Source organism: Caloenas nicobarica, chromosome 2 (genome assembly GCF_036013445.1).
Source record: "Caloenas nicobarica isolate bCalNic1 chromosome 2, bCalNic1.hap1, whole genome shotgun sequence".
Classification (NCBI taxonomy): Eukaryota; Metazoa; Chordata; class Aves; order Columbiformes; family Columbidae; genus Caloenas; species Caloenas nicobarica.
This window is the reverse complement of record NC_088246.1, coordinates 96,260,259-96,284,237: the sequence shown is the minus strand read 5'-3', so window position 1 is coordinate 96,284,237 and position 23,979 is coordinate 96,260,259. Positions and strand designations below refer to the sequence as shown.

General features: G+C 41.7%; 1 protein-coding gene across 1 annotated transcript in view; it reads left to right on the top strand.

The window, feature by feature from the left end:
* The first annotated feature begins 346 nt into the window (after nucleotides 1-346).
* Nucleotides 347-23,979, top strand: part of EPB41L4B (erythrocyte membrane protein band 4.1 like 4B) — a 94,616-nt gene continuing 70,983 nt past the window's right edge. Inside the window, exon 1 of the mRNA XM_065628150.1 lies at nucleotides 347-759. Coding sequence (XP_065484222.1) covers nucleotides 472-759 — 288 coding nt within the window. The 5' untranslated portion in view covers nucleotides 347-471. The remainder of the gene's footprint in view (nucleotides 760-23,979) is intronic.

The following is a 23,979-nucleotide window of genomic DNA, read 5'->3' as shown; positions in this document are numbered from 1 at the left end:
GGGGCAGCCACCGCGCAGACGCCGCCCCACCGGCCGGAGCGATCGTCCCAGCTGCCGCGGAGCCGGGGCAGTTGCGGGAGGAGCGGCGCGGCTTGGCGCGGCTTGGCGCTTCCCCGCAGCGCGCTGCTGGGCTGCGGCCCGCGGCGGACGGAGCTGAGGCGGAGGGAGCCGGCGGGCTGAGGCCGAGCCCTCCGGCCCGGCCGCCACCACAGGTGGCTCCCCGTCGCCCGCCTCAGCAGCTCCCCCTGCCCGCCGCTCGGCTCCACCCTCCTCAGCGGCGGCAGGAGGGGCCGTGCCGGTGGCGGGCGGCGCTGCGGAGGGCGGAGCGGGCGGCAGGGGCGGGCCGGCCGGCGCCCGGTGCGGGCTGGCTCCCGGCGGGCGGCGCTGCTGCGTTGCTCTGGGAGGCGCCGCGGGGCCGGGCGCGGAGCTGCGGGCTCGGGGGTGTGAGCGGCCGGGCAGGGCGCCCCCAGGATGCTGCGGTTCCTGCGCAGGACCTTTGGCCGACGGTCGATGCAGCGCTACGGGCGAGGAGCCGGGCGAGGTGGGCTCGGCAGCGAGGGGGACGAGCGGGACGGGGGGCTGCGAGGAGCCGCTGCCGCTGCCGTCGGCTCGGGAGGCTTCCCCTCCTCGCCGCACCCCGGAGGGGTCGTGCACAGCGCCGGAGCCCCCGTCCACATCCCGGCGGCTGGCGGCAGTAAGCCGGTGCTGCAGTGCCGCGTCCTGCTCCTGGACGGGACCGAAGTCAACGTGGAGCTGCCGGTGAGTAGCGTGCGCTTGCCTCCCCTGCCTGCGAAACAGCGCTTGCATCTACCTTCTTCCCTCCTCTGCATCGTCCTCCCCTTCCTGGTGACAGGCACCTGCGTGTCCCGTTCCCCCCCACGGCTGCACAACACTCGCCGTTCTCCGAACAAGCCTCGCTAGTTTCTTCCTCCCCTTCGCGGGCGTCCTCGCCGCCGTCCCCGCCTGCATGCACCTGCTGCCAGGTGTGCGGCGTGCCTCCCCGCCATGACCGCCGCTCCGCTCGCCCCCCGCTGCCCGCCCCCTTCCTGCCGCCTGAAACCGTCTGCGTCCCTTTTCCCGGAGCGAGCGTGGAGGCGGGCACCTGCTCTCCTACCCCCCCGCAGCCAAAAACCAGACCCCTGCAGCGATGCCTTGAGCAGCGCCTCTCCCAGGAGGGGCCGCTCCTGTGGTGCGGAGCGCTGCTGGTGTGCCTGCCTGGCTGCTGGGGGGCGATTCCCGCAGCCCCCACCCGACGGCACCGCCGGCGTTGAAGGGGCGGGGGGGAGACCGGAGCCACTGCAGGGGAGCGGTGCCTTTGGCCTCCCTGTCCTCCGGCTTGTAGCCGGCGGGGGCGGCCCCTGTCCCCGCAGGCAGTACCTGTAGCGCCGGCGGGAGGAGCGGGGTGAGGCCGCGCTGTGACCGCCGCGGCGGGGGTCTGCGGGGGCGCTGCCGCCTATTTCTTGTTTTCTAACGCCCCCAGCGCCCCTCTGCCGGCGGCAGCCGAGCGGGGCTGGCGGAAAGGCCGCGGCGGCCTCGCTCGGGCGTGAGACGCGAAGCCGCGAACTGTCGGCGCTGCCGTCCGCCGGTGGACCCCTGAGGAGCTACCCCCGTCCCGGCCAAGCGGCCGCCTCATGCGGGGGAGGGACACCCGGGTGCAGGGCGGCGGTGCCGGGTAACCCCCCGGAACACGCCCGCCCGGCCCCCGCGGGTCCGCCCGCCTTCCAGCCGCTCCCCGCGGCTCCATGGGGACGGTGGGGACCGGGGGCCGTGGCTCGGGCGGGTGCGTGGACGGTGCCGCCGCTGGACTTTTCCCCCACTTGCCGCTGTGCCGGAGGAATGAGGAAGAGACGGTGCCGGCCTGCGGAGCTGCCTGTGTTTGCCTGCTTGGGGAGGCTGAGTGGCCTTGGTAGGTGCTTCGGCATCCCCAGAGCCCGTTGTGTGCCCTTCTGCCTCTCTTAAAGGAAGTTGCATTGTGTGTATTACTAGTTTAGAGTTTGGGTTTTGCCAGACGTTCTTTCCTACAGCTGCTAAATATCGATACTTGTCCTTTTTGGCTGACCTTTTCCCTCCCTCTTGAAAATCAAGTTTCCCATGAAATAACTGTGGAAGTTTATCATATTTGAAAAAACATTTAATCATGTTTCTATTTCAACCCAATTAATCATCAGCGATTAAGCCTGGTCTACAAAAGCAGGTGGGGAAACAACCTGATAAATTGCTCACTAATCTCCAATAGTGTGAAAGAGACTTTTTTTTTTTTTCCACAGTACCTTTTGAATCTTATTAGGTGGCTTTCATATTAAAAATTATCTGTGTGTATTGGCATCTTTTCATCAAAACATGGAATTTGGCAACCCTATGGTTCCTGCTAAAAAGAAACTGAAGAGCTCGAGTAAGACTCATACAAGTGAATATAGAAGTATGTGAATGGAGCCACCTAGAGATACTTGCTGCAGTTATCCGGCCTCCCTTACTTTACAGACTAGATCACAACTAGATCACACATTTCCAGATATTGGAAATACTGATACATTTCCTCTCCTGACATCTCCTTCACAACTTGCTGCAGTCCTTCTCAGTGCAAATCTTTTTTTAAAGAGGACTTGATGAATGTTATCAGTATGCTAAGGATTTAATTATAGAGGTCTATGTAGATAAGCTCAGTAAATATTTTGGTTAAGGTTGTACTCATGCTGGTTTCAGAATTCAACTTTTGCTGGAGAGCCTGTTTAAGATGATCTGTGGTTTTGAAGCCTCAGAAAATGAGGTAATGGCACTCTTCTTAGTCCTTGAGTATTGAAAGTATATGGAAGTATCTGCTTGGTCCAGTAAAGAAGCTGTGGAGCACTCTTGCTCGAATTTGACCTCTAAACGAAGCCTAGACTGCAAGTGTTTTCAAAATGTGACCTGTACACATGGTGGTTGTAGTTCATTTGTCCAAAGACAGGGTAAGAAGTTGGTATCTTTTTTTCACTGAAATCCCTAGGCTGGCAGATGACTCTGAAGCACGTAATAGCTGTCAATGTTTTGAGGATTAAAAACTGTTGAATTACATATCTGTTCCTCATGCTTTTTCCCTTTCTTTCACAGAAAGTAACGCCCACACTGAGAATTAGAAAAAATGAGAGAGGCATTGCGCCATTTATAGAAGTGGATCAGTAAAGTTTCTATGGGCTTTGCGGCTCTAGATTTTGTGGGATTAGAGTCTGAAACAGAACGTGTTTTAATACTCAGAAGCTGTGGTACATTGCTGGTTAAGATGAATGAATTGAGTATCATCTTTTCCAGTTAAAAAAAAAAATAGTGCGTGGTTGTTCCTCTCCATTTCAGCTCAAACGTCGTGGAAAAATGTGGGCTTCATCACCAGTGAGCAGCTTACCCATGAAGTATGTAGGTAATTGCAGAGGACTTCACTGTGATGCTGATTGTGTTTGCAAGCACTTCTTCCAGGAGTTACTGGCATCTGTAATATGTGCTCTGTTTACTACCTAATGTTACACCCCAGTTGTCTTTCCAGTGGAAAAGGGAACTTGTTGATATTAGGACATGATACTCTTGTAACTACAAATTTTTAGGCTGCTGTGTAAGACTTCACTTAAAAGTAATTGAAAGGTTTATTAGATTTGAAAGACTACAAGGTCTATTTTTTGGTATGGAGGAATGACAGAATATACATGACTAAGGGAAAACTTTAGCTGTACGTGTAGGAAAAAGTTTCAGCATTTTTGTTGACTTTTTGTGTGTGTGTTGTTTTTTGTTGTTGTTTTATTTTTAATATTCAAGTAAAGCTAAAACCCTGAAAGTTTTGTCCAGGTTAAATGTATCTGGTTCTGCCACAGTGTTTTCTCATATGTGCGGGCTGGTGATGGTGTTGGAAAAATAAATCCTACATCAGTAGGTTGATAACTATCTCTGGGGTTAAGGTTAGCATTTATGTGACAGTATCTGTAGTAGAAACTGCGCATCTGGTAAGCTCTTGTCTGCTCATGATGGTAACAGAAGTAGAGATCTATCCTGATCTCAGAGTCCCTCCTTAGCTTGTCTTTCTCTAGGCTGTACAGCAATATTGTGAGCATAGTCATCTTTTCTATCTGCATTTCCACACCCACTTCCTCCTGGGGCATTTGCACTTTATTCTTTTTATGGCGTGTCCTCTGCCCTCAGACTGCCCCATCTGTTCTCCTGCCCTCCCATGGTGCTGTGTACGCTTTCACTTAAAGGTGTTCTCCAGCTTTCCTGAACTTGTTACCTACCCAGCTGTCCCCATACAAGTGTCAACATTAAATTATTCTGAGTACCGTAGATACCCCTGGATAATAGTTTCTATACTCAGCATCTTGCATGAAATTTCAAGGATTGCTTAATGCTGTTGGCTTTTTTGTTCCTTTACTTTGAAAGTATTCTTTCTAAATAGAATAATGTACTGTATGGCTTTTTAAACCCAGGAGCTCCTCAGGGCCCTGTGTTGAATGTGAGATGCTATTAAGGTTGGAGCTGTTGTATAGGAGCGAGTGGCAGTTGACCAGTTCTGTTGCTGTCGGGTGATTTCCCATGGGAAGGGCAGCACAAATGGTGTCATTACTTCCTCTTGACCTGACACCACGTCTGCACATCTGAAATCTAGTTATAAGAATTGATGCAAGGAAAAAAATACTTACATTAGAAACGACCCTTTCCTCCCTCTCACATAGATATTGGTGTGTTTCTTTTTACCATTGAGAACCTGTTTAGTATCTTTTGTGTTGCATCTTCTCTTCCATTTGAGGCTGTTAGTTAGATTTTGGAACTCAGCTGCAGGTAGATGGAAGGTCACTTGCTTACTGCTGTCAAAATAATCTTCTCTCTGTTTTTCTGGAGGGCTCATTACTTTAATGAAAAACTGGTTATGGATGACGCTGTGTTCTTACATAAAGAATGCAGGGAAAGAGCATTGACATTTATGCAGTGATGATGATGCCTGCTAGTTAATATGTACATGAAATAGTCTATAGATGGCTCTCGGGTGAGGATTTTGGATGAGCCAAATTTTTGTTGACTTTAGAAATGCCAGCAACCATGTTTTAAAAGCTGACTTTCTGATTTTTAATTCACTGCATCTTACAAAAGCTTAAAGGGAGGATATGAAAGATGGCTATTCAGTGGGACTGTCCAGAGTAGCAGGAATTAATGTCCTTGTTCTTAATGCCACTGAAAGCAGTATTCTGTGATATGTTGGGGGAGGATGGGGAGGAGAATAAATACATGTAGGGTGTTCTTGCGTTTGTTTAATCTAATGTAAGTTTACTCTACTATGGAAGTCCTCATCCTGCAAAGCAGATACAGGATACCTTACATTTTCTGTGACGTGAAGCTGCAGTCGTCAATGTGTTGCCTGTCATCAATACTCCTTTCTAAAAATCTCCTTGCTCTCATAAATTTCTGTGTTGCTATGAACATCATTACAAAGACGTGTGTGACGTATTATAAAATACGTGATGTTTAATGATTAAATTAATGAATAAGTTGAATCTATGGATTGTTTTCAGATGGATAGCTTTTGTATTATTTCTTTGCCTTCCTTTGGTGTATCTGTTTATAATTGTTTCTGCTGCTATGGAAACACTTCAGGATAGGGATAGTAAATGTTCTTCAGTACCTTTTTCTAATCTCTAATCTTCTGTATTGTAGCCCTTTCTTGTTGGAGTAAGACAAACATAACAAAACTTGATATCTGGCCTGTATGCTTACACCAAATGTAAATATTAAATTAACTCTTGAGTAGTCATCTCTATCTTGTAATTATTGGTTAGTGTGTTTGACTTGCTGAAGTTACTTATATTGGGAGAGAAGTACAACTCATTTTTTCTTTGTTTTTCTATCACACATGGAAATGATTTCCTAATGACATTTCAGGAATATTAACTCCAGAGAAATGCACAAACGTGTGTGTGTAAACACTTGGATTCAAGTCATTCTCTGGAGTCTCCTAACTGAGCCATTACCTCCACCCAAATATATATATTACATTAGATGGGGGACAGGATTTTTTATTCTTTAAAGCTTTTATCACTTACGAATTTGATAATATGCCTTCTTTATGAAGAAGTTACCTTTGAACAACATAACATTTTCCAGCAAGTACTCTTAATTTTAAAAGCACATTCGCAGCACTGGAAAGGCCTCTCATGTGGCTGGACTCCTGTGGGCACCAGAATCTGTAATCCCCTTCATAAACTGACCCAGCTCCATTTTTTAGAAGGGAGTGGGTATTCTGCTTCTGCAGCTCATGTTGAAATGCCTTTTTATTACCTTACAGCTCTGATCAAGTAACTGTAGCTAGAACTCGATGTATGGTCCTCTGGCAGTAGCCTTTAATTATGTTACGTATGTACAATATACCTTGATGTATTGCTGTGTATACCGAAGGTGTATGAAAAGCATCCATAGCGGAATCATATACAGAATCAGGGACATACGCAGCCCCAGAGGAATAGGAATGAGATGGGGTGTGCACATGTGAGTGTACCTGTGCTTCAGGTTAGGTTCTTGAGAGAGAAGAGGGAATTTTAGACCCTTGACATGCTCACCAAACATGCCTGATAAATCTACAGCAGATAAAAGACAATTTAACAGTACATAGTAAAAGAGGGAGACAATGAACAGTATTTTGTTTTGGCATATGTTAGATAAATTCTGCTTGTGAGTTCCATTAGTTATTTATGGAAGCCAATACCATTTTTTCAGTGCAATACAGATAGGCAGGATAACAGAATCACTGCTGCAAAGAGCTGACAACCAGTGAGGGTGAGAAAGCCAATGATGAGAGCAGTGTACTGCAAAGACAGAAGTATGAGCACCTGGTACTGATTCTCTGATGGAGAGCTTATGTGTTTGAAGAGATTGGGGAAAAGATAAGGTGGTGGTATGCATTCTTTCAGAAGCCATTTTACAATGGACTAGAACACAGCTGTGCTTAGAAAAGTAACTGCGGGAAGTGTCAATGTGGCTGGATGGCGTGTTTGTTAGCACAAAAATGTGTTTCAGTAGCAGCTGCTTGCACTGGACTTAACTGTGCAATCATGAACACTGGAGAAACTCTGAAGACCACCATGGATTTGAATGGAGATGGTCAATAAGAAGGAAGCTTTCAGAACAGTTAGAAAATGTGTTTATTTGTAAACAGTGTACACCTAATACTTGCGGTGTTGTGGGGGGGGTTGTTTGTTTGTTTTTGTTGTTGTTTGTTTGGGTTTTTGTGTTTTCGTTTGTTTGGGTGTTTGTTTTGTTTTTCCACAGTGGTTGTGTTTCTAGACTAGATTGCTGGGTAGCAAACCTGTAGATTCAGGCTATCTGTAGTGGGCCTGAAGAGGAAGAAGAATGTCCAGGCATGTAAAAAGTTCTTACAATGGAGGTTTTGATTGGATTGCAGAAATACAGGAAGAAAAAGGCAGAAATGTGGAAGAAACTAGAAATGGTATAGAAACTATGGCATGTCCTGTCTATCCAGTTCTTTACAGAAACAGAGAGGGGGCAGAGATCTCTACTCTTGCTGCTCTGTGCATGCTTTCCTTCCTCAGATGCTTCCTTGGGCTTCTGCTTGTAGCCCCTCTGTAAATATCTCTTCCTGTAACTATCTCCAAGAGGCTGGCTTCATTCTATGTCACTCCTCCAGGCATAGGTGCATTTCCCTGTTCACGGCTTCTGTTTTTAAATTCCCAACCATTCCCACCCGCCCTTTGCAGTTTCCTCCCTGAGCAATTTTCTGTACTTTTTAGTTTTGTATGTGTGTGTGTGTGTTTGTTTGTTTTCTTCCCACTCTGTTTTCCCAATCTGTGAAAGCGGTTTTGTTTGCATCCCAGGAGCAGCCACACAAGCTGTGGAACAGTTCACTCTGGAGAATCTCTTTGAAGAGCACTAGAAGTCTGCTTCCTTCTGCTTTGGACCTCAAGCATAGTTCTCTGTCCCTTTCCCTCCTACCAGTTTTGATCATTTTTGTGATTCCCTGCAGTTGTCAGAAATTTGAAATGCTCTCCAGTCCTGTTCCTTCCCCAGAAAAATGCAATTTCCCAGCTGTGGCCAGGGGTCTGAACCGTGGAAGGTCTGGGGCTGGCTCAGCTGGCCTGATGAGTGAAGCATCTCTGTGTGTCAGTGCACAAATGGTGCAGGTGACCACTTGTCCTGAGCGTTCCCAGTTGTAAATCAGACATTAGGGGAACATTGGTAGCAATTGGTAAAATAGTTAATCCAAAGGTTAAACCTCCTCACTTTAAAATTACATGGTTTCATATGAGGCAACAAATGCTGTGGGGAGGAGGTTGAAAGAAGGGAGAACACACACATCACTGAATTTGTAGACCCTTTGCAAAGTAAAGTCTAAGTACAAATAATTTCTTTTACATTTTGCTAGAAGGATGAAGTCAACAACTGTTAACCGTACATACAGTGTTGCCGGGTTAGTAAAGTCTAAGTACAAATAATTTCTTTTACATTTTGCTAGAAGGATGAAGTCAACAACTGTTAACCGTACATACAGTGTTGCCGGGTTAGTATTTTAAATTACTTGAGAAACACTTGGGGGTTTTTTTGTACTTGTTTTCCCATGCAGACTATGGTTAATGTTCTTTTATTCTTTCCACATTAGAAATCAAAGAGTTGAAGGGTAATGAAGTGTTTAGAGTGACCATCTGCTCTTCATTTGACTTAGTATTTTCATTTATTTCTGTGCATCAATTTAAATATGTCCTGGACTATTAGCTATATTGTGATGAGATTATTTTGAAATATTAGTTGAAGTTTCAGATTCAGACTCCAGATACAAAGCATGAAAAATATTGAGTTAATTTACATTGTCTGTTTTTTTTTGATCTGTACGAATTCAGATTATTTCCCTTCCTTGTTGTTATGGAACCACAGATAGTTTATCCAAACAAATACCAAATGTTGTCTTTTTTTTTTTTTTTGTATACTGACAAACACATTGAATTGAGATGTTACTGTATTTCATGATTTTAATACATGTGGTATAGTTTATATGATAAAATAGAGACTGGAAATCCTAACGAAGGATCGAATTTAGTGTTTGTCAAGTACAACAAATAACTGCACAAATATGTGCAGAGCGTACATCCTTTCTGTTGAAGTACCTGGAATTGTATGAACATACAGTATCAAACATACAATTAGAAAAGCAGTATTATAACTTTGAGGTTGTGACCTATAATTGAATTACTGTAGACTGCAACATTATTTCAAAGGGCAACATACTCAAGGATTAATTATTTTGTGGCTGTTCGAAAATAATGCTTTTCACAGTAGCTCTTCATAGTACTAAGTAATTGATTTTATGTGTTATTTTCATTGGTGTTTTATAAACACATATGAAAAAATAAATGTAAGCTTGAGAGGAATTTTGTAGCTTAGCAGTCTTGACTGGGAAAACACCTGTTTGTTTTTCTACCTAAGTTGAGACTAAACAAGGAAACCTTTTCCCATTTTTAACTTTAAAGTTTCTTACTGTGTACATTTCACTATGTGACGGTCTTGTGGATTAGATATTAGACAATATGCAATTTCAGTTGGCTGTGTTAAGCTTTAACATTATCCTGGGCTGTGAACAAATTCTTATTTTAATATTGATGGATAAAATAAACATGCTAACTGCATCACATCTTTTTTGTTGGTGTTAAGTCCAAAGAAAATTAATTCATGTCCAAATGTTACCTGCTTTAATTGTGCAAGTGAAAGTTTACACATTTTCTGAGAAAAGGAACAGTTCTATTAAGTTTTCCCTTATTCTCCCTTGTTCCCATCCAGAATTGGTCAAGTGGGTTTTCTGTCATTTAAATAAGTCTCTTTTGTACCTTGTTAGTGATTCTTGGACCTGTGATATGGTATGATTTTTAAATTGAGGGCTTGAATTTATGTAAAAAGATCAAATCCAAGAACTTCAGTTCTTAAAAGCAGATCCGAAAATGCCAGTACTCTGTACAATCGTTGTATTGCAACAAAGATCGCTCTTAGCAGAGATGCAGATCCTCACTCAGTATTGTAGGTTTTGTATTCAGGCTACTTACTGAGTAGAAATTCTTCCTGAATAATGAACCTTCCATGAGTGCTTGGCTTTGAGAGATGATGAATGATGAGTCTGTTGTCTCTTTGAATTAAGCAAATAAGTGAAGAGCGGTGGCATTCTTCAAAATAGGTCGTATCCCTAGGACAGGCAGCACCCTGGAAGTGTTAGGTCCAGTGGGCAGTATCCCTTTGCCTTCTCTGATGTTGTGATCTTTGGATGCTGATTATCTCTCCGTGTGAATTCAGAAATCCTGCTGCAGCTCTGTGGAGGGAAGAGCTATTTTAATAGAGCAGCAATATAACTAGTTTGTTGTGCAGAAGACTTTCTTTTCCTCCCTTGTTCTGCTGTTTCATGTATTGAGCTTGATTCAGTTTTTCTTTCTCTGCTGTTCAGCAATGAAGAGAGGGTGGCAGAATGTTTTCTTGTTCGTTCCCAACATCTGCTTTCTCCGTGTTCCCAGCCCTGCTCCGTGACAGCTCCTGAGCCTCTGAGTCCCCCCCGTGGAGGCCCCGTTGGGAGCTGGAGCTCGCCTGGCTGCACGGTGGCTCCATGTGTGCCCAGTGCTGCACCTTGGAGTTCTGCTCTCCCAGTTCATTAGAAGATGTTAATTTTGATGGGTTTTCTTTTTAATGGGGGGACCTGCTCACTAAGATAGCAGAGATCGCTCATTCCTTTTACAGAAGCCAGTGAAGCCATTAAATGTTGACTGTAGCACTTTTCCTTTTCTACTTTAAGCTGATAATTTAACTCAGGAGTGTCAAACTCATTTTCACTGGGGGCCACATCCGTCTCACTTTTGCCTTCAAAGGGCCGAATTTTAGGACTGTACTTTTAGGAGTAGTTACATTTATATAGTCCTAAAATTACATTCGGCCCTTTGAAGGCAACCACCAGGCTGACGTGGGCCCTGGCGAAAATGAGTTTGACACCCTTGGCTTAACCTATCATCTGCCTGTATGTCTGCTTTGTTTCCTTTCATTCCCCTCCTCTGATACAATATTTCGCAGTTGGTTTTCTTCTGTTGCAAAACTTGTAAAATAGAGAATCAAACCCTTGGTTTTAGGTGTGAAAATGGAGGGAGCCTTTGCGGCATCAAAATATGTGCCACGCTTTGTTGCAAACAGTAGGCACTTGGAGGGGAAAATTTGTTTTAGTTGATGGATTTTGGTAGTTCATGAAAAGGTGTTTAATATATTTTAGGAGGTCAATTGCACAACATATATTTTTATAGTATTCTTAAATTTAGGATTGGAAATAAGCTGAGGTTACTCACTGCTTTCACTTTTTCCTCTTCAATGCTCCGAACCATCCCTTTTTTTGTTGGTGTTGTTTACGATTGCTTTTTTCCTGTGTAGCTTGTTGATGCATGATTTGCATTATGAATTTATCCTATAGTAAAACCTTTCTGATGCATCATTTCCGGCTTTAAAAATAAAGATATTTACCAAGTATGGGGAAAATGAGGAAAGAGTTCGAGCACTTGTCTGTATATTAGCAAAAAATAGACTGAAGCTGGTGACTGTGTTTCTCGGAGGGGAGTAGATTAGAAAAATTCAACACTGTGAAACAAAAACAAGTGGTTTTTGCTGTCGCCGAAACTTGCTGGCAGATATTCTCATTTTCCAGTTTCTGTGCTTGGATTTTGATGTATTTTCACAGTAAACACCCTGCATATTTTAGTTTATAACTTGGTCATACAGTGTGCTCTTTCAAAAAGTTCAGCTGTTTTGGCAAAGATTTTGCTTTTAGGAATATGGCTATGGCCAGGAAAGGGGACCTTGATTTCTTCCCCCTGCATGTTATGGTATTAGGTACTGATAAAAGTATTAATATTTCTTCTAGAATAATTTCATCTTACTTTGATAGAGAGAAATGGATCATCTGATAACATTTCCAGCATGATCATAATCTGAAAAAATTGTCAGACAAAGCAAAAATATGTGGTCTTTCATAAACAGAAAACATTGGTCATCAAAAATATGTTGCAGAAAGCAAATTTTTTCCCTGTTAAAACTATCAGTTTCTCAGCATTTGTGTGATACCAGGAATGGAGAACTTTTACAGGTGTTTCAGTAAGCTGGGTGCTTGAAGGTTTCTAGGAAGAGAAAATAGTCTGAAGAACCTCTAAGACTTCAGAGTGACTTTCAGGAGCTGTTGAAAGTGGCAAGCTGAAGTGCAAGTGCTATCTTGAAGGACAGCCCTCAAAAAGAACTTTGTTTCTTTTTCTTTCAGGATTTCCAAGGCATCCTACTGTTTACTGAAATAAAAAGTTATTTCTTAATTTAAGGCAGATAGAGCTTTTAAGTAATACCAAAATCTTCAGCAGGGTGTTTGGAAAAGCTGTTTTTTGCAAGCTACAGGGCAAATGAATGGCTAGGTTGCAAGGAAGATAGGGCAATATTTAAGGAGTACAAACTCCTCTTTATCACATGTGCACTAACCTCAATAGCAGGATAAGGCTGTCAAGACTAGGGCAGCACTAAATGACTTGCGGGAGCTACCAAATATAGATCCCGTGAAAAATCCCAGGCCTGCTAGAGAGAGCAGCTCCCCGAGCAATGCCGCCTGCTTTTCTGCAGGAGTTTTGGGTCAGACTCCAAGAGCCAGTAGGTATCTGGGAAGAAAGCTCTTCTCTCACTTTCCTTTTGTGAGTCTTAGAAAACTGCCAACTTTTTATACTGGTTTGTAAAATGGTGCAATAGTCTGTTTGCATTGCAGAGCTCAAACAGGTGAGATGGAGAATGAAGTTGTTCTTTTGTTTCGGTGGTTTTGTACATACAGTGAAAGCACTCATTGGAAACAAGCAGCCAGTTAGTTGACTGACCCTGGTGCAACCCAAGAGCAGTTTGTGATGCTGAACAAATGCCCCTGAAGGCAAAATATGAATTCAGTGCGGTTCCAGAGGGACAAGATGTGACCGCTTTGTCTACTTCCAAGACTGTCACCTGCTTTGCTTTGTGTTCTGTGAAATTCCGAACTTGGGTAACCTCTGCCTCTGCACAGATGGTAGTGGGAGCTCCTCGAGACATGAACCAGGGAGTGGGAGACTGGGTGCAGGGCAGATGACGAACATGTGCTCTGGAGAATACTTCTGTTTCTGTCCTATATGTGGACATAAACTGCAGTGCTAATAAACTCGGAGTGGTTTTATAGCTAAAGGATAAGTTATAAATGCAGAAATGGGCACCATAGTTAGTGCCAGGAGGCAAGCGTGCAGCTTTGGTATCAGAGCTAAATGAATTTATGGTGCTATTCAAAGCAACTTTTGTATCTCAAAAGCCCATGTGAGACTGCTCATTCCTGGTGGCAGTAAAGAATGGAATTGATGTTTGAGATGGCTAGGATTTATGACACACTTTTTCTACTTTTGTGCGTGAGTAGGTAGGGAGAGAGACAGTTTTCTTATGGCCTGACTAAATGAATACAAGCTTATACATACTAATGGGACTTCTTATTTTTACAAGCAATTATTTTTCAAAGGGAATTGTAGAATGCTTTGCAGAAAATCACTAATATTATTATTGTTACCCGTTTGTATTTTTTTCTTCCTTCCCTACTCCCTCCCCTCTCTGAAGCCTTGGCAGTTTTATCACCACTTCAATAGAGCTCCTGCATTTGCTAACTAAGAAAGTTTGCTTTGGGTAAGTGGATAGCAGAGGTTCCAGCTGTGTCTGTTCCCATTTGTTCCTCCTTTTTAACATATTTTCTTAAGGCTGTTATGATGATGTTAAATGGAAGTCAACTGACTGTTTCCTTAGACATCATTTGGACTATTGCTCTTGAAATTATATTGGGAGTTAGTCATATGGTTGCCTAGTAAATGAATAGGTTCTGAACTGTAGTTTTGTTTCAGGTCAGGAAAGGATCATTGTGAACACATAATCTGCTCTCCTTCCCTGATCAGTCTCTATAACTTCTTCCGAGAATGTGTTTTAAACTTGTCACTTTTTAGCATCAGCTCTCTCCTTGGATCTCATTAGTCTGTCTGCATTTAAGAGTCTTTAGCGAGAAGCAGTTACTTATTCAAGTTGTACATGGACTCTTCAGAATAAAAGGTCTTGCATTGTATTTGATATTTTTATGGTCCCTGTTATCCCGTCTTGGTACCTGAGCAGGCATGTGATGAAAAGTCCTGGGACTATGGAGAAAAATATTGTCCACATGAAGGTATGTGAAACTCCCATCCAAGCCACCTCTTAGTCTTGTCTTTGGTTGTCTAAATAGATAAAATGAAAAATTATTTACAGATGCATTTCAGACTCCTAATTATTTTTTGTAGCTCTTTGCTGGCTTTTTGCATAGTGTGCAGACGTTCGAGCTGGGCACAGCAATGTTGTTAGAACGGTTTGCTGAATGTTACATGAAATTGCATTATTCCTTACTTAATGTTCCCTTGTTATGCATTCAAGTCTCATGTTTGCTTTCTTGGCTGTAATTTTATACTGAGAGCTCATGGTCGATTGTTCTTCTGTTGTTACACCAGAGTTCTTAGTGCTGCTGAAATCCAGGGCACTGTCTTTGACCTAGTACAGGGGTGTCAAACTCATTTTCACCGGAGGCCACATCAGCCTGGCGGCTGCCTTCAAAGGGCTGAACGTCATTTTAGGTGAAAATGAGTTTGATACCCCTGTCTTAGCGTGAAACTTCTGTTTCTCTGTGTGTGTGTTCTGCAGCATGTTGGTGCAATTCTTTGTCCCCAAGAGATGGAAATCAATGTGTACAACCAAGGCCCATCGTCTCCTGCTACTGTGCCAGTTCCGAAGAGCTCAGCAGGAGTGATGTTATTAGTTCTCTCCCAGGGAATGCTGTCTGGTGGTTGACTGTGAGCAAAACACTTCAGGATTGCGCTGACAGTGTTCCTGGCTGTCTTCCCTTTTTCCCTTCCTGATTGTTTTTTTTTTTTTTTTTTTTAAATCTGCCTGTCATGGACTACACACCTCTATTCTAGGAATGCTTATGCTTGCTTTTGCTGGACTGTCTCGTAGGCTGTGCTTTGAGAGTACAGGTGTTTCATGGTCAATATGGGTTCAGAGTTCTTGGTTTTTCCTTCCCTTCCTGGTGCTGCAGGCAGATACCTGCCTTTTCAGCTGTTTGTGGCACTGTGTTGAAAACCAGGTCAGGGATCAGATCCAGGGATGTTTCACTCTGTAATAGGCTTTTGCAGCATTGAATGTCGGAGATTTGTTAAAGATAAGGCATAAGTGAGAGGCCAAACATTAGGGAAAAACCTGACAAGAGCGCACAGGAGATCTTTAAAGCAGAAGTGCTGTAAAAGCCCCTGTGTTGTTGAGTTGGGCCTTGAGGGTATAAATAATCACTTCAGGAATGGTTTGATTCACATACTTAGTGCTCTCATAGTTCAGTCATGTGAGTGCTCCTTGTCTGCCCCACTACAGTCAGCCAGATCAGTATGAATGGGACAAGAAATGCTCAGTTGCTGCAGTGATGTGGTTTAGTGATAGAAATCATGGCAAGTAACTCAAGCTCGATCTGCGAGAGCTCATCCATGCCAAAGTCAGACATACTGCAGAAACATATTCTAGGGTTCCTTATTGCCTCTATCAAATAAGTGTGTAGTCTTATGGAGGAAAAAGTTAGACTCGTTTTATGAGACTTCATTTTCTTGAAACCATCATGAGTGGTATAAATTATGCTGCTATTATTTAATTTATTGCTGACTTGGCCCAGCCGTCTCTAGTTTTTATTTTTGGAATCTAAACAAAGCTGATACTGAAATTAGAAAGATTCTAGGAATTTTAGAGAAGGTCACCTTCTTCTGTGTTCCATCTGTGGAGTTTGAAATAGAACCAAGGCCAAAAAGATCTTCTGGTGTTCATTCTTTGATGCAGATATCCTGTGATGGAGTACTTCTACACTCCTTATCACTTTGAGGCTGGCTCCAGGTGAGGTGAAAGATGACTGTGCTGTTGAAGGAAAATGACATTTCATTGAGCAGGGCTTGGATTCCTAACCTGTCAGTGATCCATAAAATTCAAGTGGTCTCAGTTTAATTGTATATCTTTATTTGTAGATATTCCAGAAATGAGTCTTGCTGCTAGTACACATTCAGTAATTTTCGATTGTGACTAAAATGGAAAGGTAAGAAATTCAAGCAGAAGTTTCTAATTCCTCAATTATTTTTAGTTTAGTCTCTCACTTGGAAACTGCAATGTGGATGAGTTTAACGTCGTGTTGTGTTTTCCAAATTAACCTTACAAAGTTTAACAATTAAATTATCACATTTATGGAAAGAAACTTTGGTTTAGATCATGTTCTTAAACAACACTTTTTAAGGAGCAGGTGGAAGATTATTTATGTCTTGAAAGCACAAATGGACAGTTCTGAATCATGCTGAAAAAGTTCCAGTGGAAAATACGCTGTTAGCTCCAAATCCACAAGATACATTAGAAAGACAGGTTTCAACTAGAATGACAACTATTTTAATCATTTGAATAAACATACTTTTTTTTTTAAGGAGGAAACCAAGGAAACAAAGTTTTGCTTCAGGTTTTACTTTCTCTTGACCAACTAGTTGTGCTGTTCTGATGGCTTGTGAAACAAATCTAATTTTCGAAATGCTTGAGTACATGTGCATTCAGGGCATTGTGCTGCAACTGGAGGGTGAGGGAGATCACCTTGTGTTCCTGGTTTGGGAAGCTGAAGGGTGAATGCACACTGACTGAGAGCTGAGAGGTGCTGGTTTTAGTGTTCATGGGTGAAGGTTTCCAATTTTAAATTAGATTAATTTTTTTCTTATTATTTATTTAAGCGGCAGGCATTTGCTGCACCTCTCATGATGCTCCCAAAGCATCTTTTGGAGGTGTTTTACTGTCTGGGTAGTAAGGTGACAATGTCTGTAATCCCCTTCTGAACAGAAGGACTTGAGGCTTTGATAAACTGCTGCAGAAAGATTACTGGAGATTGCTCAAGACATTATTGCCTTCAGCTGTCTTGCTCTGTGACTAAACTAGCAGAGGAATGTGTGTGCGCCTGTATCTTAGCCTGTCTGTTGAATAACCAGATACGAGTTTAAACCATGAGATATGGCACTGCAGTGACTGAGCTAAAAGTGTATGTTCTGTGTTATGGAGGAGATGGTGATCTCTAGCAGAGTCATGGGAGCACACGCTATGCAGAGAGTACTCAGCTCTTCAGCAGCTGCAGGAAGATTGCCAGTTTGGGCCTCCATCTTAATACAGAAGAGTCTACTCTTGTAGCGTGCTTCACCAGCAAAGAGTTGCCAAATCCTTTGCTCTTGTGTTCCCATGAGCTTGCTGGTTTAAGTCAGCAGCTCTGTGCCTGTAGTGTGACAGATGCCATAGGAATTGAGCACTGTTGTAGTTCTCTGAGGAGCTGGGAGCAGAAGTTGCTTGTCCTGTCAGGCTTCTTGGTATGACTCTGGACTTCTCTTTCTGCATCCTCAGGATTCCTCTGTAGGGATTTTTGTCTCGGGAGCCCCTGGAAACTGCCACAGATGTACTTCAGGAGCAAGTTTTGAGTTTTATACTGGACAAACTGGGATCTGAAACACTGTCTGCAAGAGAAATGGGGTCTTCATTGGAGTGATAAACTATAAAAACATAAGACATAGTCTGTAGATTCAAAGCCTCTTGACTAGCATGCGATTGAGGAGATTGGTTTAGCTGTAGTGCCTTTTTATCTGGACTTTGTTCTAGAAGCAGAATTTCACCTTACACAAATACTGGAAGTTGACTAAAGCTATTGCAGTGTTACAGTACAAAGTTCCTTTTGCTTTGACATTCTTTATTGTATTGAAGTGACAGTCTTGTGATAACCTCATAGGGTGGAAAAGATGAGTTTTCCTTGTGGAACACCCAGTAAGCCTAAATTAAAAACGTAGAGCTTTTTACATGAAGCTGGCCATGAAGAATTCGGTCAACAGTAGTGCTGAAGCACAGACAAAGCTGCTAACTTAATAAAATATGATTCTATCTGTACTACAACTAATCTAGACAGGTTCTAGATATTCTAAGTATGTATTAGTGACTTGTTACACACTTGTAATCACAGGAAAATGAACATTTGTCATGAGCTTTTCAAATTGGCGGATAAAATTTGGTTTTATATTCTCCCAACCCAAGTGATTTAGGTTCACAAGGTGGAGGGGTGGGGTTGGGGAGGCAATTCCAAATTAATGAAGTTAAGCCCTCCGATTGCTTTGAGATTTTCATTAAACATTTCTGCTGATTTTTGGAGAGGGAGGAAACAAAGTCCTCATCTGAATTTGTATAAGTTTATGACTTGTCTAAACACACAAATTACTAGTTCACTCTGTCAGTGCAAAAGAAATCAAAATAGGCAAAGTCTAAATGCAATGCTGCTATCTTGTGCATTATCTAAATTGGTTTAATGTACTTTATTTACAACTTTACCAGTCTCCAGAAAGTAGGTATGTGCTTATAAATTGGCAAACTTCTCTCAAATTGGTTTCACTCTAACTGCTAGGTTCAGAGTGTGCAGTTCAGCTAAACTAGCAGCATAAGGGCTGTCTGCAGTTGTGACAGAGATGACAAATCAGTCCCTTGTGCTATTTGTGTGTTTATAACTTTGTTCATGTATGTGTGTATATGTATTTAAGTTTGTATGTGGTTTGTGATAACCATGGGTTTAAGGTAGGGAACTAACTTAACTAAATCTCAGTGTACTTTTTGGTAGAACTGCATTTGCCCTAGGGGTTGCTAAAACCCTGTAGCTAATCTCTTTCCCTGTAGAAATAAAAGGAAAGCTTTAAATATGAAACTCTGATGCCTTTAGTTGGATGTGCTAGGCCTCAAGTGTAAAAGGTTTATAGTAACTACTTAATGCATTGGGTAACTAGCTACAGAGTATAAAATGGTGAAGTTGGTGCTGCCTCTAGTATTTTAATTTACCATCTTTACATGCTTTTTCAAGGATAGTCTTGGTCTGGAAAGTGCCATTCTTGTAGTGCTGTGGAGTTGAATGTTGTTAACTGAATCTTACATTAAGGAATTGGAGGAGAGGAAGAACAATCTCTTCCTTTCTTCTATTCCTCTTCTCCTTCTGTCTCTAAGCTGATCGTCCTTCAAATTCAACCTGATACCTCATTCAGCCTAGACCTTTTTCTTCCTTTTGTTTATTCTTTTAGTATGTTGTCACAGTAAGTTATGATCAAGATTTTGGCTATCATCCGAGCCTTAAATTTGCTCTCAGCATGACATGTGTAACCTGAATTCTTAGTGGCTTTGTGTGTAGGTAACAGATTGAACGTAACTTAATATGCTCAAAAGAAGGAATTCAGATCATGTCTTTTCTCAAAGATACCATTTAAATAGAGCTGCTTTTCAGGCTGGTCCAACATTTTTTAGGCGTGGTGTTTGTTTGTTTGGGGTTTGTTTGTTGTTTGTAGTTTGCTGTTGTTTTGTTGGATTTTGGGGGGGGGGGTGTTTGTGGTTATTTATTGATTTATTTCTCATTGATAAGGATGGGGAAGGGCTATTACCAGTTTTTATTAGTGTAATCTCTAGTTCATTCTTCTTCCCTGTGTTCCTTAGCAGTATTTAAAAGACAAGCAAGTTCCACTCTTTTGATATGTAAATCTCTAAGAATCTGCCAACTGATCACAGCAGCCTTCTCCAAATTTCATGCTACTGACACAGGAGACAGCTATTTTACCGTGATAATCCTTTCCCATCAGATTCAGCTGCTTTGGCCAATATATTCATGACTGTGCATTAATGTGATTGGTGCTGTAGCTGGATTTTTGTCTTAATATGGCTCTAGCAGAACTAACGTGTCTTCCCCAGTGATTGTCTTTCTCACACCAGTTCTGTGTGCTTTGTGTTTCATTCTCTGAATTTGAAATACTCTCTGTTCTGGTATGCCAAGCTCACAGCAGCATTGTTTTCCAGCCTTGTGGACAGAATGTATACTTGCATAAGTACTGTGGGGGTTGAGTCAGTCAAACAGTACTTGGTTACCTTCTCCCATCTCCAAAAGCGTACTCTTTTTTTTCTCTTGATGCTTTGTGTTGAACTTCGTCTTTTGTTACAAATGTTTCAAGGCTAAAACTTGAGACTTTTATGATATGAAGTGTGGTTTTGATACTTGGTGACAGTGTGTGGATGCAGTGTTAACTGCATGTTGTCTTAATTTTATCTGGGATCTTGTTTTTGAGAAATCTGTCTCCTTTGAAAAGCAAACCTATGGAGCAAATTTTGTTTCTGTGGAAGGCATACCTTAAGACTGTCATCTATAAAGCATCGTTTAAGAACAAGGCAGGAGAATGATGCTGCCAGCCTGAGACTGCTAGTGTAATTTTACACTACACTTTAAGCAAAGTAGGACTGTCATGTTTCTTTTGATTAGATGAGGAGAGATGTTTTAAACTGTCTTCTATGGAGACTTGGCAAATAAAGTATTACTCAGACAGTTAAGTTGTGGAGGCATTATGATGCTCTGAAGTTTGGTACTTTGGCGTGCAGAGCTTGTTTAACCTGAGAGAAAAGATTTGACAAGCTGTTCTGCTTAGGCCTTCTAGTGAATAAGACCTTGTCTTTAGGCTCAGTGTAAAAAAAAAAAAAAAAAAAAAAAAAAAAAAAAAAAAAAAAAAAAAATTCAAAAGGTGGGTTAAACTGGTTTTTATAACCTTAGTGATATTTGGATTTAGTTAAATGGAATGTTAAGCATTAACACATGAAAAGATTACTGACAAAATACTGAAGTTAGAAACCGAACAGCTTATAGCAATCTATTCGAAGTGCATTTTTCTGAACAAAGATAAGCTCTTATATTTTTGTATTAAAGGCAGAGATTACATTAACTCTGCTGGAAGCGTATGTAATTTATCATGATTTGTTTATAATAGTAAGAAAACGTTACAAACCATGCAACTCAGCATAGACATTCTTCTTTTTAACTCATTGAATTTGCATACTCACGCAGCAGTCTTGACAAAAAATAACGTGTCTTCAATTTGCTGCACACTTTTAGGGAAAAAAAAAAATCAACCTGAGATTGTCAAGTGTGTATTTTTCCTTACCCTTAAGAATTTGAAAGAGTTTCCAAACTCACATATAAATTGGTGCAAATGTGAGACGATGTGAGTTGAGAAAAGTTTTTTTTAAATATATAAACACTTGGTAAATTTGAATAAAATCTACTGTGTGCCTCAGTGATCTTACGCTTACAAAATGCAGTAACTTGGTGGTTTTACTCTAATAACACTAAAGCGAACCTGTTGTTCTAATAAAACTTCATTATGTATGCTTTGTGACTATCTAATCTCTGTTTTGAGTTACCATGACTCATTTGAGGATGGGCTGTGATGAGAAATGAAACTCAGGACACAACTCTTTTTTTTTTTTTTTTTTTTTTTTTTTTTTTTTTAACATTCCCTTCCTGAAGCTGTTGTACTTCTCACACGAATTTTTAATGACTGTTTCCTGACTTTCTATCTTAATTGTATGTTGATGCTTTCCGTATTTGCTTTGGGCAAAGGAAACTCCAAATACAGCTCTGGGACTTAAAGATCTACAGAGTGATAAAAACTTAATTCTAAATCAGTAGATAGATAAACTGGCACCAATACTTAGTACAGTGTTGGGAAAACTTGTGAAGATAAATGACAGGTTTATTTAGAAAAAGACAAAAAAAATGCATTGCCTTTGTTCTTACAGTGTAGAGGATGTACTTGTTTAGTTTGAGGGGAGAAGTGGAGGAAGAAAGAAATGATTTGTGGTCAAAGCCAGACTTGCATTCCTGAAGGAAAAAGATTCTTTGACAGGGGAAAACTTGACTGCTGTCGTTAGTATAATCATCTCCTATGGTCAAATATTTTCTCATTGCCTTTGTCGCAGAGATTCTGTTATAGACAGCCAGAGGTTGAACTGTCATGCATGCCTTTTTCTAGTATTGGATTTTTTTTTTGTTAAAAATTTTATGCTAAATTTTTTTTAAATCAGGTTTGGCGTAAGGTTTCTGGAGGCTAATGAGACTACAGCCTCTGTTATGGAAGGTATGGTGTAAAGGTTGGGAACCTTGTGTTAATTTAAAATGTCACATGAATAAAAGAGCAGTAAAAGTGAGAGGAAGGGCAAAGGCGGTAAGAACGTGACTTTGGTGGCTGCTGCAGCATGTGCTCACCTTCAGTGACTCCAAATCACAAGCTCACTTTGTTGATAGTCATCACCTCAGTGCACTTCTGCCAGTGTCATAGAATGGAGCAGGACTCCTGCCTCCTGACTAATCACACTGAATGTTACACTGTGCTAATAACAAATACGGGCAAGGTACATGGGCATCTATAACATGCTCCAACCCTGATTCTCCTTCCTACCCCCTCCCTCCTGCAGTAATTGTGATACTTAGTAATAAAGGTTTTCACAAGCACCTTGTAGAATTGAAAAGATCAAGTACTGATTATGATGTTATTTTGTTGATAAACTGGGATGACTGTGCCATCTTTCTTATGAAATGAAGAATTCTGGTAGCCCAAAATAAGCAAAGAGGAACGTATTTAGTAGAGAGCAATATCTTAATAAGTTCATAATAATAAGATAACAAACACAGTTCTCCTAGAATGATTTGGAAGAGGCAGCCTATACAGCAAACACCAATCATTAAATGCTATTATTTATACTGTCCATTTAGCATGAGTGCCAATTTTCAAATAAAGTAAGTTGATGGGAACAGAATCAGGTCAACAGAGTTGGTTTTATTCCTGATGTTTAAGGGATTATGTTCTTTTAGTTCATGTTGTTAGAAGCTTTTTGCCAGGAAAATGCATCAAAGATGAAATGAATCAACAATATGAACTCTATTCAATAGCTAAAACATCCTTCTTGGCTGCAATATTTATGTATTAAAGTTGAATGCTTGTCTACTTTTCACAGGTCTTCCAAAGTAATCAACATGTATATATTGTTACATAGTAATTGAAGCATCAGCAATTTAAAAGGATCTATTAAACCTAAAAATGCCAGGCTTGAGGAAGCCATGTGTATGTGTGGTTGCTGGAGCAATTTGTCATTTGAATTGATGATGAAGCCCCTATTGAAAGCAAATGAGCTAGGAAAGAACTGATCCAGCTGTATTGTAAGTGGGCCTTAGAAATGAGTATAAGGCTGGTGTTCATTTATACTGAAAATAGAAGATAGCTGCTTGTGATGCTGGAAGGATGTTTAACTGTTGCATGATGATTTTGTTTTCCCTAAAGGTGTGAGGTAAGGAGGTGGGAAGCAAGAGAGGGGAAAGACACTTTAGGAAAAGTTGTAGTATGTCCCCTTAATTAAGGGATCTAAGCAAGCTGGTCTGGTTGCATACTGTTATTCTTGATACTAAATATGAGTGGTCTTAGGACTGATATTTAAGCAGGGGCTGGTGATGAAAGTGTGTCATTGCTAATTTCAGTGAATTGTAGTATTTTGTGACTGGGTATTTTTACCTGCATGGATCCGTTTTTTGATGATGAGCACTTTGGGTATACTGAGATTGTTCTTTTCATCCAGTAGCATCATGTATGTAGCCCATATGCTCTTGCATTCCCCTCCTTGAAACCATATTTCAGGTCCTGTTTCATTCTAGTTCTTGGTCTCAGGGAGCTGTTGGAGTCCACAACACTGTATTTGAAACTCAGGAAAACAAAACTAAAATTTCTGGACAGAACCAGAGTAAGATAAGTATTTCTGAGCTTATTGTGGTGCCAGCAAGCTGAGACCTGCTTATTCCAGTGCTCCACCCTTGTCAGGAGGCAAGCATGCAGTGCAAACAGTAATATCTCAATAGGCCTTTCACCTGCCCAGAACAAACACAGATCTGGAAGACTATCTTGGCAGGTGATATGCAGCCAACCATGATGAACTTCTCTTCCATAGTTCAGGTTCAGTGTAGATCTCTTTATACAGAAAATATCAATGTTTTGTGCTCTGAAGCAGGTGTCAACCTTCAGA